The sequence below is a fragment of the Tupaia chinensis genome, unplaced genomic scaffold, assembly GCF_000334495.1.
Source record: "Tupaia chinensis unplaced genomic scaffold, TupChi_1.0 Scaffold000046_3, whole genome shotgun sequence".
Classification (NCBI taxonomy): Eukaryota; Metazoa; Chordata; class Mammalia; order Scandentia; family Tupaiidae; genus Tupaia; species Tupaia belangeri.
The window spans coordinates 5,031,440-5,050,319 of record NW_006159504.1 but is presented as its reverse complement, the minus strand read 5'-3'; the positions used below and the strand labels follow the sequence as shown (position 1 = coordinate 5,050,319).

Sequence of the window (18,880 nt, the reverse complement as noted above, 5' to 3'; positions counted from 1 at the left end):
GAACAGTCATCTCTGGTAAGTGTGGAATGCAGAGTAAAAAGATTTGACTAGGCATTGAAATGGAAACAATAGCAAAACTTAAACTTGCATAGAGGAACATATGGTGAGTATTCTGAGAAGAAACAAGTAATTCTGAAAGGATGGCATCTTTTAAAATCTTAATTTCAGTTGGCAGAGAAAACCCAATGGGAATGTCTGCAACTTTCAGACAAAAGGAAGAACAGATCCATGAGTCAAAAAACCAGAAACAAACACCAGCAGAATCTGAGGCCAGGGGTCCCTTACCTTCTTCCGCTCCAAGTAAGCCATAGCTTTCTCTTCTTTTAGTTTATTTGCCTGCATTGTTCTTCCTCATGGCCATCTCAGGCAGAACATCAAAGGATTTTTAGAAAATACATCAAGTTATGCCACATGAACCACTTGTAAGCTATTATCTTGCTTTTTTATGCTATCATTTTATATGGGAAAGAATACATTATTTAAAAAAGGTGTTTATTTCCTTGTCTTAAACTTACATTTCACTAGGAACAATGACTTAAAAAAAGATAGTATTAAATTATATTATATTGGACTATCATCTACACAATCGCTTATGATATATATTATGAAAACCAATAAATTCTCACCAAAGTCTAAGCAATGGCAAAAATAATCTCCATTTCTCTGATATGGCAACTGAGGCATGAATGAAGTACTCCAGTCTTAGAGGTTTGGATTTATAGTTCCTATCTTAGTCTGCTATGTTTTCTTGCTCTTAAATGTATTACATCTGACTGAGAAGTATAATGTGTAATGTCTGATAGTCGTGTGCATCAAACTCTGGTTATCTCTGGGTAAAATGAAATAGAGGATTATTATCTCTGAACTAGATTTTTAAAAAAAACCATCTTGGGGGACAAATCAATTATACTGTTACCTTTAAAAAACATGGTTTTGAAAAATTAGGTGTGTTATGTATGTTTCCTTTCAGATTGTAACAGATAATACACTTCCTGTTGACACCTCCATGGTATTGTCACATCACCCGTAGGGAAGAGATGTTAATTAGCCTTTTGATTTTAGCTGCGTTGGACTAGTCCCAGCTCTGTATTTTCATGTTATGTCGGGAATCTACGGAGCAGTGTGAAGAATCACACTGCATGAGAAATACGTGCTTATTTAAAATTTCCCACAGAATTCAATCTTGTCAGGAGGCAATGGTACCTAAATCACATACAGTTCGACCGGTTGAAAATAGCATGCCAGCTAAAATCTCTGGGAAGAGACACATTTTTATGAGTGCTAAAGTGCTGAAGAGAAAACTTTTATGTATCTTATGAAAATCATTTTGCCAAGAACATTAAAAAATGCTACCATTGTTAAATTGTTAAGGATTGGAAATTTTGACGGAGGCAGATCCAGGAATTTGCAAAGCTGATAAAATGAAACTTTATCGTAAATATAGAGCTTTTCACTTTATCAATTGTTGACTATGCATTTTGTGCCTACTAAATATCAGTTGACGATAGTACAGATGAACAAAGCAAGCTCCGTCTCCATCTTCTTATAGTTTACAGTTAAGCGTATCAGATAACCACGAGACAATCCCATAAAATAACAAGGCTCAAACTGATGATTGAAATGAAGGAAACAGCCAGGGCATGCTAGACTCCAAATAAAGCATAGCTGTTAATTCATGGTAAGAGACATATAAGGCTTTCCTTGCAGCTTGTAACAGGAGTAGAGATGGAGAGTGACTGCAGACAGAAAAGGGAGCCAGCCTAATGTGGTCAGGAGCTATTTAATACTGACACGTCACAGGCTTTGGACTTGGATGTGAAATCCTGGAAACTCAGATCATGAAGTTCCCCGAACGCAAGTGACATCTGTAAAGTATTCATGACTTGTTTAAAATTGGTCTTCTCTGATTACAGTAGGAAAGGGTTTCTAGGTATATGTGACTTTTGGTGAGGGAAAAAAGTAGAAGGTCCTCATTTGTTAGTAGTAATGATTATTTCTATCAAATAATTATAGTGGTTCAAAAGTTATTCCTTGCAAAAAGTAACTTCCACTTGGTTTTTGCAATTTAGTTATCATACTAGATAGATTTGGGTTACATTAGCTCTTCATATTAAAATTTGTGGTTAGAAAATACGTTCGAAAATTTATTTCCTACTTTTAAAGAAATCTTAAAACAGCTATCAATTCCTGAAGAAATGATATTTTGTCAGTTCACTTTCAGGATAAGGCAAGATGGATATAGCTTGGGGAATAACAATTATAGACAAAATGAGGCTGCTCTCTCTTCTTGCAAAGTGCTTATTCATTAAAAAGATGGAACTTTTCTCATCTACATTGAAGGGGCATGAGGATTTAAAATTAATAACACCACATACAAGAACTAGCACTTTAAGTTTCGTTAGGATAGAGCATTTTGATGATATAATCTTATTTTAAAATTTTATTATCTTAGATTCTTTTTTTTCATGAGAGAGAGAGAGAGAGTACCCTCAACAGGGTTTTGATGCCATGAGCTGGTGCACACCCCAGATCACACACACACGTGTCTGGGGTGCTCTAGGAGATCTCTGAATGCATTCCCAGGACATACCCATGTGGGTCAGCCTGTAGAGTGTTATATTTTACCTCTATATCACCAGCTGAGCCCTCTCATTTTTTTAAAGAACATTTTTTTGTTATGAAATATTTCAAAGACATATAAAAATAGAATGGAATAATGAGTCCCTATAACCCACCACTTAGCTTCTCCAGTTATTGGCGTACACTTCTGTTTTACAGCTGTTACCCTTCATGCTGTGCCCTACTGTTCCCACTTTATTATTTTTAAGAAAATTGGGACCAGCAGTTGGCGTAATGGCTATGTTGCTGGACTCCCACGTAGTTGACCACAGTTCAAGTTCCAGACCGGCGGCTTAAACTCACGCCAGGCGCATGTGCTTGCATGCCCAAGATCCCAAGAGGAGAATGGAGGAGAAGGGGTTGTGGTGTGGCCATCCCCGCTGGGGGGTGGTTTCTTGCTTTCTATCTCTTTCTCTCTTTCTGTCTTTCTGGCGAGCGCAGGTGCCCTATAGCGAAAACCTCCCCCCCCCCAAAAAAAAAAAAAAAAGAAAATTGAAGACCATATCACTTCCTTTATAAATAGAAACTTGCGTTTTAAAAATTATTTAATCAAGTGGACCAGCAGATAACATAATGGTTAGGTCTCTGGAATCTTTTGTGTCGACCATGGTTCGAGTCCTGGACCTGGTGATTTAAAACTCAAGCTGGCAGCACGGGCGTGGGTGTGCCCAAGATTCCAAGAGGAGAATGGAGAAGGAATTGCAGCATGGCCATCCCCCCCGCCCCCCGGGATGATTTCTTGCTTTGTTTCTCTGTCTCTCTCTCCAGCGAGAATGTGTGCCCTATAGCCAGAATCTCTCTTAAAAATTATTCAAGTAAGAATATGTTACTCTACTAATTTTAAGTTAGAAAACATTACATCCAAACACATTTAAATTACATACAAAGAGAGGACTCAGGCACTCGGTGCGGTGATCAAGGTGGCCAGATCCCACGTGGCTGACAACGTGGTTCATGTTGTGGACCCAGTGGTTTGAAGGACGTGCCAGGTGCAAGTTGCCCAGACTCTCGAGAGGAGAAAAGAGGAGGAGGGATTGCAGCATGGCCAGCCTGCCTGGAGAGGTGTGCTTTCTCACTCTTGCTCTCTGACTCCAGTGAGCACACGTACCCTACAGCAAGATTAAAAAGAAATAAAAAAAACAAATAAATAAGAGACTCATTATTTGGTAATCTGAACTGAAATTGTCATTGGAAGTTTTCACTACATTGAGATTTTGTTTTTTCATATCCACCATCCACCACCGTAACCTCATATTTCTACAGATGAGAAAACCAAAGCCACACACACACACGCACACACACACACACACACACACACACACACACACACACAGTACTTCCAGCACCATTTGCCAAAAAACTCTTTTTTTCCACTGCATTGTCTTGTACCCTTTGTCAAAGATCAGTTGGCTGTATGATTTGGGTTATATCTGGATTTTTTGTTCTGTTCAGTTGATCTGCATGTCTATTTTTGTGCCAATACTACACTGTTTTCATTTTACTGCTTTGATATATATATACATATATATACATATATGTATATATATTACATTTTACTTTATTTTAATTTCTTTTATACATTTGATCACTATATATCACTTAGCTTGTAAAGTGACTTTTCCCAACACGAATACACTTCACATCAGTCCAGTTGAGAATACTACACACGCTATCATCAACAGATAATAATTCATTTCTGTGTCCCATAAATCTCTTGCCTCTCTATTTTTCTCCTTAATGTCTTTCCTCACATTTGCCCCTTTCTCCCACCCTCTTGCCTCCTACTTTATTTTTTTGGCACACTATTGCCTTAGTAATATGGGGACTTTTATTATTTTTTCTATTTCTGTGAAATAATTGTTTTTTCTATTTCTGTGAAAAATGTCTCAGATAATTGGATTGGAATCACATTGAAATAGGGAAATTAATTTTCCTAAAAATTAGAACTGATATTTTGATTATGTTGATTCTTCTAAGGGCAAGGGGGATCCTTCCATTATTTGGATCATAGTCAATTTCTTTTTTCAGTTTTTTTATAGTTTTCCTTGTAGAGATCTTTAACATCTTTGGTTAGGTTTATTATACTATGTATCTTATTTATTTTGTGCTATTGTAAATGGGATTGCTTTCTTCCATTCTGTCTTTGTTCATTGTTGGTGTATAAAAATGCTATAGATCTTTGTATATTGACATTGTATCTTACTACTTTACTGAATTAATTTATCACTTCTAGGAATTTTTTTTGTAGATCCCTTTCAGTTTTCTATGTATATAATAATTTCTTCTGCAAATAGGGACAGTTTAGCTTCTTCTAGGAATTTTTTTTGTAGATCCCTTTCAGTTTTCTATGTATATAATAATTTCTTCTGCAAATAGGGACAGTTTAGTTTCTTTTTGTATCTGAATGCTTTTATTTTTCCCTCCTGTTTGATTGCACTGGCTAGGACTTCAAACACTGTGTTGAAAAGGATTGGAGAAAATGGGTAGCTGTATCTTGTTCCAGTTTTTAGTGGCTTTTATCTTTTCCTCATTCAGTATGATGTTCTATAATAGGTCTCTCGTATATGGCTTTTATTATGTTGAGGAATATTTTTTACTCCTGTTTTGCTAAGAGTTGATTATTAAGAAATGTTGTATTTTATCAAATGCTTTCTTATGGATCTATAGATACGATCATATAATTTTTATCTTTCTTTCTGTTAATGTGATTTATTACATGTATTGTTTTGTGTATGTTGAACCATCCTTGCATCCCTGTGATAAAACCTACCTGATCATGGTGTCTAGTCTTCTTAATATGCTGTTGGATTTGTTTTGCTAATATCTTGTTGAAAAAATTTCCATCAGTATTCATTAGGGATATTGGCCTGCAGTTTTCTTTTTTCTTATGTGCTTGTCTGGTTTTGGGATCAAGGTAATGGAGGCTTCATAGAATGAGTTTGTAAGGATTTCTTCCTTATGAATCTTTAGAAATAGTTTGAGAAGAATTGGAGTTAGCTCTTCTTTAAAAATGTTGAATTCAGAAGTAAAGCCATCTGGACCTGGGCTTCTTTGTCATAAGACTATTTATCACTGATTAGTCATTTATTCATCACTGTTGATCTAGTCAGGACTTCTATTCATCCTGATTCAACCTAGAGAATTTGTACTTGTCCAGAAATTTGTCCATTTCATCTCAGTTTTCTTGTTTGTTGGTATATAGTCACTCATTTATTTATGATTTTTTTGTATTTCCAATATATTAGTTTTAATATTATCAGTTTCATTATTGAGTTTATCTATCTGGTTAATTTCCCTGTTTTTCCTGATTAGTCTAGCTAATGGTTTGTCAATTTTGTTCATCCTCTCAAAAAAATCAGCTTTTGGGGACCAGCAGTTAGTGTAATGGGTATGTCGCTGGACTCCCACGTAGTCGACCATGGTTCGTGTCCTGGACCCGGTGGCTTAAACTCACGCCGGGCGCGTGTGCGTGCGTGCCCAAGATCCCGAGAGGAGAATGGAGGAGAAGGGATTGCAGCGTGACCATCCCCCCTGGGGGGGTGATTTCTCGCTTTCCGTCTCTATGTCTTTCTCTGTCTGTCTGGTGAGCTCACGTGCCCTATAGCTAAAACTTCTCAAAAAAAAAAAATCAGCTTTTCATTTTGTTGATTTTTTTGGGGTATAGTTCTTTAATTCTCTATTTCATTTATTTTAGCCCTAATCTTTACTATTTCTTTTCTTCTTTTCTTTTTATTTATTTATTGTTGTTGTTGTTGTTGCTTTTCCAGTTCCTTAAGATGCAATACCAAGTTATCTATTTGCCTCCTTTCTGTTTTATTTTTTTCTTGTGAGCACTAATGCCTATAAACTTGCCTCTTATGACTGTTTTTGTGCCTGGGACCAGCCTCGGCGGGGGTGGGTTGGCTCGACGGAGGTGACGCTGGAAGGAAAAGAAGACCAAAGCCTCGTGCTTTTTCATGCACGTCCTAAGTCGGACACTCCTCTAAGATGGCTCTCTGAGGAGTGACAACTGCTAGGAATCACCGTGCCTTTTTATTGAAAATGGGATACATGCAAGTAAATGGGAGAGGGGCTACGTGTACTAATTATCAATTCATAAAGTTTTAACAATAGAAACCATTCAGGGTTTGATTAAGGGCAGGTCTATTAATCATCGATACAGTTCAACAATTGTTCGATTGATGAAAGCAGGTTCCTGGTAACTTCAAGCAGTGCAGTTTCAGGAAACAATTCCAGCAAGCAGAGTTAACTATCAACTGATGTTCAGCAGCAGCTGTCTTATGATTACTGAAAGAAAATCTCAAGCATAGATATTAGTTCTTATGGATTTTCATAAAGAATGATACTTATATAATTCTATAGGGATCTAAAACTTAAGGAATCCTATATATTTACCTATCCTGAAGGGGTGGAGTTAGTGTTCACTTGATGAGTACGTGAAAAGATTATTTATATTAAATGTGTCTTGAAGGGCCTTCCAAAGATCAGGAAGAACTTTAGCACACCCTTTACTGTGTCCAATGAAGCGTTGTAATTGACAGTGAGTGGTCAGGGTAAAGGGGAGTGGTCGGGGGACTTTTCGGGAAATCTTACCACACACTCAAGATGTATGAGGGAGCTATGTAATTCTTTTATAGTAGTATATCGGGGAGTCAGAGGGGGGTCACTTCCCAGCAAGGCTATCACAGTCCCGGAGCGAATAGCAGGCGGTCTTGCCAACATGCTAAGTGACCCAAGCTTGTTCCAAGGTCGGGGGGCGTACAGTCGTGGCCTTGCCAACTCACTGAACCGACCGGAAGCGATGCTCAAAGGTTAAGGGGCTCAGATGGGTCCTGGAGCCCCACCGGGTTGGACTCCTCCATTTTTGCTGTGTCCCAAGGAGAATACTGTGTTCATGATCGTTAGTTTCAATGAATCTTTTGATTTCTGTCTTAATTTCTTCTGTAGTTTGAAAGTCATTCAGGAATTGTTTAATTTCCATGTTTTTATGGATTTTCATGGATTCTTTCTGTAACTGATTTCAAGTTTAATTTCGTTGTGGTAAGAGAATAGACTGGTTTTAATTTCCACACTTTTAAATTGATATAGCCTTGTTTATGGCCCAATATGTGGTCAGTCTTTGAACATGTCCTATATGGAGATGAGACAAAAGTATATCCCTTAGTTGCAGGAAGGAATATTCTATATGTGTCTGTTAGGTCCATTTGGTTTATGACATTGATTAGTTTCTTTGACTCTTTGTTTTATTTTTTGTCTAGATGACCTATCTAGTGATAACAGTGGGGCGTTGAAATATCCAACGATTAGTGTGTGGCAGTCTATCGCTCCCTTTAGATTAAGCAGACTTTCTTTTTCACATTTGGGTGCCCTGGCCATGGGAGCCTAAATATTTATGTTTGTTATATTTTCTTGATGAATTAATCCTTCTAGAACTGTATAGTGTCCTTCTTTGTTTCTTCTTACACTTCTTATGCTAAAGTCTATTTTATCTGATATTAATAGTGCAACTCCTGTCTCTTTTGCATTTCTATTTGCATGAAATGATTTTTTCTAGCCTTTCACTTTAAATCAATGTATATCTTTGTTAGTGAGGTGTATTTCTTGAAAGCAACATATAGAGTTTTTTTTTAATCCATTGAGCTATTTTGTGTCTTTTAGTTGAAGAATTTTATCCATTGACATTCAAGATAATTATTATGCTTGGATTTAGTGCTGTCATTTACTCTTTTTTATTTTATTTTTACTTTTTTACTATTATTCACACATTAAATTGCTATACATCATTTAGATTGTGAAGAGACTTTACCCAGCATGATCTACACCTCAGTCCAGCCCAGTTAAGACTGCTGTACACATCCTCGTCCAGATAAAAATCATTTACTTTTTTTCCCCCACTTGTTTAGTGTTCTCTTACTTCTATTTACCTCCCATGACTTTTCTTAAGTGTTTCCTGAAGGGCTGGTGCACTTTTGGTGAATTCTTCCAGCTCTAGTGTCATAGAACACTAGATCTAATCACTCTTCTCTAACTGTAATTTTATATCCATTAACCAATATCTCCTATCATTCTTCTTCATCCTCCACTCTTCCCAGCTTCAGTAACCACTTCTACTCTCTACGTCCATGAGAGCAACATTTTTTTTTTTGCATTTTATTGATTCACAAAAGATCTGAATTAATCTAAGTACTTTTAATAGCAAGTACAGCTTATATAAACATATCTATGAACTCATGTCTGACTTCAGGCACAAAACTCAGTGAGTAGAATGAACATACTGTGAAGAGCACCTAGCTGAGGCTATGTAGCTTACTGTTCTAATGGGGCAAACCCTGTAAGTAACCTGGCATTTATCTCTTATCATTTTTAGAATATTGCTTTTGATTTTTTTTTTAAGAGAGACTTTTTTGGTATAGGGCACGTGAACTCTCTGGAGAGACAGAAAGTGAGAAGTGATGGTTATGCCACAATCGCTTCTATTCCATTCTCCTCTTGGGATTTTGAGCATACACTCACACATGCCTGGCGTGTTTTAAGCTGCTGGGTCTAGGACTCGAATGATGGTTGACTGCGTGGGAGTCTAGCAACGTAACCATTATGCCATCTGTTGATCCCTAGAATATACTCTTCAATTTTTATCAGTTTGGCTATGATGTGCCTTGGAGACGATCTTCTGTATAGTGTTCTTTGTACTTCCTGGGTTTGAATTTTCATATGCCTAAGTTGGGAAAATTTTTAACTAATATATCATGAAAGAGTTTTTCTAAGCCTTTACCCATCTCTTCACCTTCTGAAATACCTATAAAATGAGTATTCATCTGTTTAATGGAGTCTAAGATTTCCCATATGTGGTCCTCATTTTTGTGTTTATTTTTACATTCTTCTTGATTGCTTTGACTAAGTCAGAAACTGTCTTCAAGGTCAAGAGATGGTTGTCTCTGCCTGGTCTACCCTATTGTTAATAGAGGTTTTGATTTCCTGCACTGTATTCTTTAACTCCAGAAGTTCTGTTTGATTCTTTTTCAGAATGTCTATCTCTTTATTGAGTTACTACTTCAGGTCATGGAATGACTTTCTCATCTCCTGAGACTAGTTACCTTTTTTCTCTTGTATCTCATTGAATTTAGTTATGATAAATATTCTAACTATTTTCCTGACATTTCTGTAATTTCCTGTGGCTTGTCCATTATTGATGTGGAATTATTGTATTCCTTTTTGGGGAAGTATTTCCTGCTTTTTTCATGTTTCTAGAGGCCTTGCTGTGATATCTGGGTATTTAGTGATGGATTCTAAATTTACATAGAAGAATTTCTGTGCTTTTTTGCTGAGATAAATGTGGGGAGAGAATTCCTGTAGGGCCTCATGGTGTTCAGATGTTTTGGCTTGTAAATAACCAAAACTTTCTGGTTCCTGTGTAGCTGAGAGCTGAACAGAGAAGCTAGAACGCATGGTGGTATGTAAAATCACAGAATATGCTATGCATGGCATGTGGGCCAAGGCTGCTGCTCCGCCTACACGCTAGGAGGCTTTATAGGTGAGCTGGGACCAGGTGGCCCTACTTGGCCTCTGCTCCAGTTCTGAAGGCTGAAACAGCTGCTCCTCCCACAGCCTAGACTTGGCAGGAGGCTTTATAGGTGAGCTGGGACCAGGTGGCCCTACTTCGCCTCTGCTCCTAGCAGGCCTTTTTTTCTCCAAACAAAGAAGTAGCACTGTTCCTCACTCATAAATTTTTTTGGCCTACAAAATTATATATATATATATACACACATATATACATACACACACACACACACACACACAGATATATACATTAGATAGATACATGCACACACATCTATCTATCTATCTATCTATATTTAAAAAGAAGAGGCTTTGTGTTTATTTTTAGTACATTCTCTTTAATTTCAAATATGTTTTAATAATTTCTCCTAATTTATGGTTTTTAGACATTTTGCCTTTATGAATATTTCTTTTAAAGTGTGAATGTCTAAATATGAATGTGCTTTTTCATATAATCTGAATGATTTAGTATAATGGTATTCCTTTAATGTAGATCTAATTCATTAGTTAATGCAGTCTTAGCTTAGAATACATGTTGTAGGCTTTTTAAAATTTTTTTTTTATTTAAATTTATTTACTTACATTCATTCACTATACATCATTAGAGCATACAAAATGAGATTTTCCATCCAGAATACACTGTATATTGACTCAATCAAGCACATCAACATATGTGTTATTGTCAACAAATAATTTTCCATTTCTTGTTTCCTATCTATTTTGATTTTTTTCCCATCTTTGATTCCCAACCTCTCCCATCTCCCAACCTCCTCCCGCACTGTCTCGGTGGTTGCTTTCTATGCCCTCGCCCCCAACCCCCTTACACACATTTTATTGATTCACTAAAGATCTTAATTAATCTCAATATTTTCAGTAGCAAGCACAGCTGATGTATACATATCCATGAACACAAGTCTGACTTTAGGCATAAACCACAGTGAGTAGAATGAACATACTATAAAGTAGCACCTAGTTGGGGCTATATAGCTTACTGCAGCCATCAAATAGGTATTTTTAGTGCTTTTTTTTTCTTCTGAAAACTTTTTTTTAAATTTACATTCATTCCCTGAGCATCATCACAAACATACTAAATGTGGTTTCCCATCTAGAATAAACTGCATAGTTGCTTAATCATGCATGTTATCATCTATAGTATTCCATTTCTACTTTCATATATATATATATGTATATATATACATATATATGTGTGTATATATACACATATATATACATATATATATACATATATATATATATATATATGTTTTTTACCCCATGTCTGACAACTTTGCTTAAAACTTAAAGCCAGGAAACAGGATTCTGTTCAAATAGTACACAATGAACCTATTGACAACTCAAGACAGGACACAAATCCTTAAAACCAGACAACAAAGCCTAGAGGAAAATCGGCAGTGTTTTAGGCAAAAGTCATAAAATGCTATTTCACCAGTTCAGTCTCATGTACTTTATCTTCTGTTGTGGTTCGATCTTCCCGATTAAATTCTGGGATGTAATATTCTACTCCAGACTTGTGCCTGTGATTAAGTTGGCCATTTTCTTAGTTTTTAAACTCTTACTTCTGTGTGTCTATATTTAATTTTCCTAATATAGCACTCCCTAGAGAACTTATTGGAGATCTGGTCTGGTGCTGATAAATTCTTTCAGGTTTTAGTTATCTGAGAATGTTCTTGTCTTTTCTTCCCATACGAAGGATAATCTTGCCGGGTACAGTACTCTTGGTTGAAATTGCTTTTCCCTTAACACTGAATATATTTTCCCATTCTTTCCTCACTTGCATTGTTTCTGAAGAGAGGTCTGCTGTTATCCTGATGAGATAGCCTTTGTAAGTAACTTGCTGTTTTTCTCTTGCCAAGCTCAGTATCTTGTCTTTGTCTGTGGTTTTGGTCAACCTGGCTATAATGTGTTTTAGAGAAGATCTTCTTGGGTTGATTCTATTTAGGGTCCTTCCTATTTCTTGGGACTGGATCTTTGAGTGCCTCTCTAGATTTGAAAAGTTTTCTTGCAGGATTTCATGAAATAGATTACTAATGCTCTTATGAGTCTCTTCGCCTTCTGGGCTTCTTTATTGCATTTTGGGGTTATTAAGATCACCAAGGAGGCAACATTTGGCGTAATGGCTATGTTGCTGGACTCCCATATAGTCAACCGCAGTTTGAATCCTGGACCCCGTGGCTTAACCTCATGGCAGGCATGTGTGCGTGCGTGCTCAAGATCCCGAGAAGAGAATGGAGGAGAGGGAATTGCGGTGTGGTCATTCCCACTGGGGGTGATTTCTCTCTTTCTGTCTCTCTGTCTCTGTCTTTCTGGTGGGCACACGCGCCCTGTACCAAAAACCTCTCCAAACAAACAAATGAACAAACAAAATCACTGAGATGGTTTATTCATACCATCCTTTCAGTGCAAAATATGTAACATGTTTTCAACCTAGATGTAGACCTTTGTTTTGGTCCTGGTTAGTTATATCTTCTTGGTATCAATCCAACATTCTATTATATTGGGATACCTTTGATTATTTGATCCTGTTTCCTGTTCATAGCTATCTCTACCAGCTTTGTGCATCTTCTACTTTGTGTAATTGCCTGCTACAGTTTAAATTGGTATTCACACAAAAGCCAAGACTATTTATGTTACTTGTGTGGACATAGATTTTTTTTTTCATTGCAAGCTAATGATAGAATGAATGCTTTTACTTTTTAATTTTTTTCCAGATAATTTTACATTTTGAAGCTAGGGTTAAATTTTTTCCATTATTGTGCTATCAAATGTTAACAGGCCTTTGCTTTTAATGGCTGTTTCACATTTTAGTATAAACCAACTTTCTAAAACACTTTCTCAGAATAGTATACAATTTGTGTTCTTATGGCCAGTCTGCGATGGTAATTCCTGTGTTAAATTGCCTCATCTTTGATCAAACCATGAGCTGTTAGAAGCAACTAATTGTTCTTTATTTCTATGAGGAATTTTTTTCTTCTAGAGCTTCAGGAGACCAAAAGCACAAAGGTAGTTTAGCATTTTCTTTCTTTGTGTGGTCTGAATCAAACTGACTGGCACTTGAAGTGTTCTGTCACCCCCACAGAGGACGTTTTTGAGTCATCTGAATACATTTTAGGTACTATGGATTTTATTCAAAGAGACCCTGAAGGAGTCTGTTCACTATTTTAGGATCCCCATGAAATATTCTCCCAACTTAGAGTCTTTTAAACTTTTAGTCAACAAAAGCAACAGCTTTTATGGTCCTCAGATGGAGAATTTATAGTCTGAGACTAATGGACTTTGATTCATTTCCAAAAGATCATGGCATTAGCTGTTATTCATATTTAATTGATAATGGCAAACTAATATATTATTCTATGTTATAGATTACACTATATTAAGTCATCCATTTTTATAGCATGAGTGCACCCTGACAATGTGTTACGGTTGTACAAATGATGTAAGAAGATGTTAGTACAGGAAGAAGGGGCCTGAGGGACCAGCTCGTTTGCAGATAAAATTGAACAAGTTGCACATACGTGCACACACACATATACAGATGTGTGTGCATTTGTGTATGAACATTTAAAAAAACATAAAATCAATAACCAAAGTCTCTACCCTATTCCAGGGTTGGTTTGTTTCTTTACTTTTCACTGTTCATTTTTTTCTTCACTGCCCTTCCTGCCTGAGTCTCGTTCTGTTAAAGCCCACTCTGTTTCAGAATGCTCTTTCGGGATCTTGGATCACTCCACCACCGTATCTAGAATTGTAACTGTGTAAGGATGTGCTCCTCTCCCCCTGGCTCAGTGCCTTTCATGACCTCCGCTTCATGTTCCTCTTGCCTCTTCGCACATAGTATCTGGGGTTCTCTTCCACCACACGTTGGCACCTGCAGCTCTTCAGCATGGCTGCTGCTCTCCCCCTCCCCCCGCCCCCGCCGTGTGCATGCCGCACCCCGTCTCCTGTCTGTTAGGCCCTTCCTGTCTTCCACAAAGTCCTGAGCTCTTTTGGCATCCAGCACCGAGAGTCCGTCTTTGAAGCCTGTCCTGCTTACCCCTGCACAGTTAATCATTCCCTGCTCTCTGTTGTATCTTTTTGCCCAAGAATGTATTTGTATGTTTGAAATCCAATTAGTCATACTTTCTCCACTGGATAGCATGTATCTCCAAGGTGAGGCTCTCTTTATTTTAATCAGTGCCATTATTATAAGAGGGCAATGAACTTAACCCAGTGCCCAGCAAGTAATGGGAACTAAATACAATTTTTTAAAACTAATAAGTGACCTTTGTAGATGACTAGGTATTCATAAGCCATAAAGTGAATGATTAACATCCTACAGAGTGCCCTCCTGATCTAGGACCACTGATTCCTCCCTGGGACTCATGGTTGTGCTGTGAAGCTTTCATCAGTGGAGATTTGGTTGTGCTATTGTCTAGGACCTGGGGAAATTCCTACTGTGTTTGATTAGAAATATCAGGTAGGGCAGTCTGGTGTTCAGATCTAATGTTACATCTTGAAAATTAGATTATATCATAAAATTTTCTTGGACCAATTTTTTGTCATCTTTTCCAGGTCAGTTACTTTTAAAAAGTCATTTATTGAATTTTATTAATCATGATTGTTATTAATTTGCTGTAGGGCACATACACTCACCAGAGAGAGTGAAAGCAAGCTACTAGGTCTGGGACTGAAACCATGGTTGGCTATGTGGGAGTCCAGTGCCCCAACTCCCACACTACTTACTGGCCCCGAGCTCAGTTATCTGTGATATTATACCTAAAATGGCCTGGGATGCATACTTGCTCTGCCTGTATTTGAAGTTGATTTCTTCTTTGTTACTGTGTGTGTAACTCTGAGTGAGTTGCATAACCTCTGAGTTCTGGTTTGCTCACCTGCTTGAGAAGAGACAGTTCCTCATAGGCCTAGGGTAGGGCCGGGGGAAGAGTGACATGGTGATGAATGTTAAGCGCTTAGGACACTGCTTAGCCCAGAGTAAAATCTAAGTGCTAGCAATGGCGCTGCTGCTAAACTGTGTTTGGCATACACAGAAAACATCCTTCAGGCTTGCTTGGGTGCAGGGGCTTTGGACTAAAGCATTCCATGGCTTGCTCATTATGTGAATTGGGCATGTTACTTAACCTGCCTGCCTCTGTTCCTCATCTTAAAATGGGCATTGTGGCGTCAGTCTATGGTGTGGTGGCTGACCTCATGATTCAAGTCCAGGACCACACAGCTTGAAAAACATGTGAGGTGCGTGTATATATGTGCCCAAAATCCTAGAAGGAGGGAGAGGTGGAGGAGAAGGGGTGGCAGTGTGACCATTCCCCATGAGGGGTGTTTTTTTGCAGTCTCTCTATCTCTCTTTTTCTCTCTCTCCTGCAAGCATATGTACCCTCTGGTAAAATTTTTTTTTAAAAAGGATGTCATAATTTGTCTTACCTCATGGGTTTATGATGAGTATTGAATAAGAAGTACATGTGAAACATTTGACACAGAGCTCAGCACATAGTAGGAGCTTAGTAAGTGGTGATTATCATTATAATTGAAGGGGAAAAACTTGCTGTTATAATGACCGAGATTATCCAGGCCAGCAAAGAAAGGATAACTTTTTAAAAAATGTGTCAGTTCTTTCATAGTATTTGTTTCTATTTATAATCTCTTTACATAGTGCTTATTTCAAAATTCATTATAGCTTGGCAAGAAATAACTACTTTGTTGTGTTTATTGTCACCGTCATTCCCAGTTTATGGATAAGATCCTGCCTGTAGTGTCAAGCCACAGAGTTAAAAGAAGAGTTCTGAGTACCTTCTAGCCACGTGACATGAGGAACTTTACCTTATTACCTTGAGCATGCAATATTCTTTTTTTTTTTTTTTTGGAGAGGTTTTTGCTATAGGGCACATGTGCTCGCCAGACGGACAGAGACAGAGAGACAGAAAGCGAGAAATCACCCCCCAGGGGGATAGCCACGCCACAATCCCTTCTCCTCTGTTCTCCTCTCGGGATCTTGGGCACACACGCACATGCGCCCGGCATGAGTTTAAGCCACTGGGTCCGGGACTTGAACTGCGATCAGCTACATGGGAGTCCAGTGACATAGCCATTATGCTAACTGCTGGTCCCGAGCATGCAGTAATCTTTGTGGGACTCTCTGTTAGGAATCCAGGTGCGGTTGTTCGCATAGACAGCTGATGCAGCGTAGGCTGGGAGATGCTGTCGGCACTGCAGGCCTTTGAAGCGCCTCCGATGAGGCAGCTGGCTAGAGACTGTGAAGACAGCTGTCTAGTTTGGGGCTTCGTACTGTCCCTCACAAACAAGGGGAGGCTGTGTGGGCACTGGCTGCTTGGGGCTGCCTCGGACACAGCACGGTGCAGCTCTTGCTCTCATGGACCCCTGTCTAGGAGGGTGTTTATTTTCAGAAATACTTCAGAAAATGTTTCTGTCCTCAATTTGCCATTTTTTTTTTTATATATCTTATTTGGAAGTGTGCCTAATTCCAGTTCTCTTTTGTTACTGATATTCTAGTAGTTCTCTATAAAATCTATAAACCAGGCAGGCAGCCTTATGAAAAATCTGCGGACACAGAACTGCAAACTCCAGCACCCACTGCGGGTCGTGTTGTAGCAGTGAAGACAAGTGAGAGATTGCCAGGCACTTCAGCTGTTTATTGTTCTAATTCAATTTACTTCAGTGGTTGAGTTTCAGTTGACCAGAACCTTGCTGTGAGGAGACAAGCACAAATCAACTCCCTGGAGCCCGTGCCTTTCAGAGCCTCCCCGCCTCACCCCTCTCCACCACCCTGCCAAGTTTTGATGTCCTTGGGCTCTGATGTGACAAAAGATTCTGTCAGCCTGATGTTGTATGTGATCTGCCACTAATGCCGCTTTCCCCCAGTAGAAGAAATCCAGCGTCCCCAAAGCAGTGAGACTCTTCTGTTAGAAGATAAATGGAAGGTGTTAGTGCTGACGGGAAGTACAGGGACTCAAGCCAATGTCACACTCTGGGTGTATGGAGATGAAGGAGTCACCGGGCCAATAAGTCTCAGCAAGGACAGCCCAGAGCAGCTCTTCCGTCCAGGACAGGAGGATGAATTCCAGGTAAACAAAATAGGCAGTAATGTTGTTCTTGGACTGCTGTTAAAAGATATTTCTGTAACATGCGTAGAGGAGTGTGAGTGTGTGTGTGTGTGTGTTTGTGTGTGTCCTATATAAATTAAGCTTATCCGAATCCCTGTAAACTTATCTTAATTCCTATTGTAATAATCAAAGGAAACATTTTTGCTTATATGTCTTGTACATGTACAAGCAAGGAAAGTTATAGAAGAAAATTGCTTTCTTTAAAGACAATTTGTTTTAGGCCATTGATTTGAAGCCGGCCCCATAAACCAGCAACCTCAACTCAAATTAAAACCATCTAGAGATTTCTGGTAATGAACACTCTCCTTTCATATACTTGCATATACTTTTAGATGTTGCTCAGCTGAGCTGTAGGGGTGTGAAATCATTTTCTTGGCATCTTTATGGCCCGTGTTTGAAGCTCTGCCCATGCTCATTCTAATTTCTCTCTCCTTTATTTCTGAGCATCAGAGAATACTGGGCTGCTTTGTTTTGAGTATGGCTGGTTGCCTCTCCTAGTTCCTCAGAGCTTTGGCCACATTTCAATTAGGACAATTACATTCCACTCCACTAATCCCCCCTACCTCTGCACTCCCTGCAGGGCGAAAGCTATATGGTTTCTTGGTGCACTGTTTAACAGCAGTTGTTCTCCCTGGAGAGTGTTCTGTTTGCATCCTAAGGCTAGCTAGAGAATAGAGAATGATTGAGGCCATCCCAAGTCACTGGGAAACCAAGGCTGTTTGGGGTTGCAGTACCTGACAGTTACTAACACTGAAGTGGTTTCTAGATCTTCAGACCCAAGCCTGGCATTCTCTTCTGCAATCATTAAGTTTTAGTGAAGAAAAGTAGTGGCCTGCAGCCAAGGAGCAGCACTTTGGCTCACTGCACAGGCAGCCCTAGCGTATACTCATAGGGGTTTCAAAAGATTATCTGATGATTGTTTAGAACTCGGCATCCCTGTTGTTATGGCTGCACCTAGACAACCCCACAAAGTCCTGTATTTCTGTAGTTATTTCTCATTCTATACTTTGTGGTATATGAATCTATGTGCTGATAAATCTTGTCAATAAATCCTATTTTTCTGGAAAAATGTGTCCAGGTTCAATCTTGTAATGAATGATATAGATTACCAGTTTTTTCATATAATAATTGTACATACAGTATGAGTTTTCAGTATGAGACTATAATGTGTAATGATTAGATCAGGGAAAGATACTCAGTCTTGATTGTGCTTTGGAATCACCTGGGGAATTTTAAGAATTACTGGTGCTTGTTTCTACCTCCAGAGATCCTAGTCTGTTTTGTCTGGGGTTCAGCGTGGGCATTCAGGTTTTTAGAAGCTCCCCAAGTGGTTCTAAAGAACAGCCAAGGTTGAGAATTCCAGTTATCGCACTAGACTGCAAATCGGGTAAGCTGGATTGGAGTGTTGGCTTCCCACAAGTCTTGGCTTAATTGTGTGCCCTTAAATGTGTTACTTAATTTCTTCAGGCCAGCATTATCTTTTTGTGTAGAACAGAGACAACAATATCCATTCTTTCTAATTTAAGGGTGGTTTGATGACAAATATATATATATATATATATATATATATA

General features: G+C 38.5%; 1 protein-coding gene across 1 annotated transcript in view; it reads left to right on the top strand.

The window, feature by feature from the left end:
* The window catches only part of LOC102475442 (uncharacterized), an 84,972-nt gene that overhangs the window by 25,331 nt on the left and 40,761 nt on the right, over nt 1-18,880 (top strand). The window contains exons 5-6 of the mRNA XM_027773871.1: nt 169-300; nt 17,068-17,270. Of these exons, the coding sequence (XP_027629672.1) occupies nt 169-300; nt 17,068-17,270 (335 nt within the window). The remainder of the gene's footprint in view (nt 1-168; nt 301-17,067; nt 17,271-18,880) is intronic.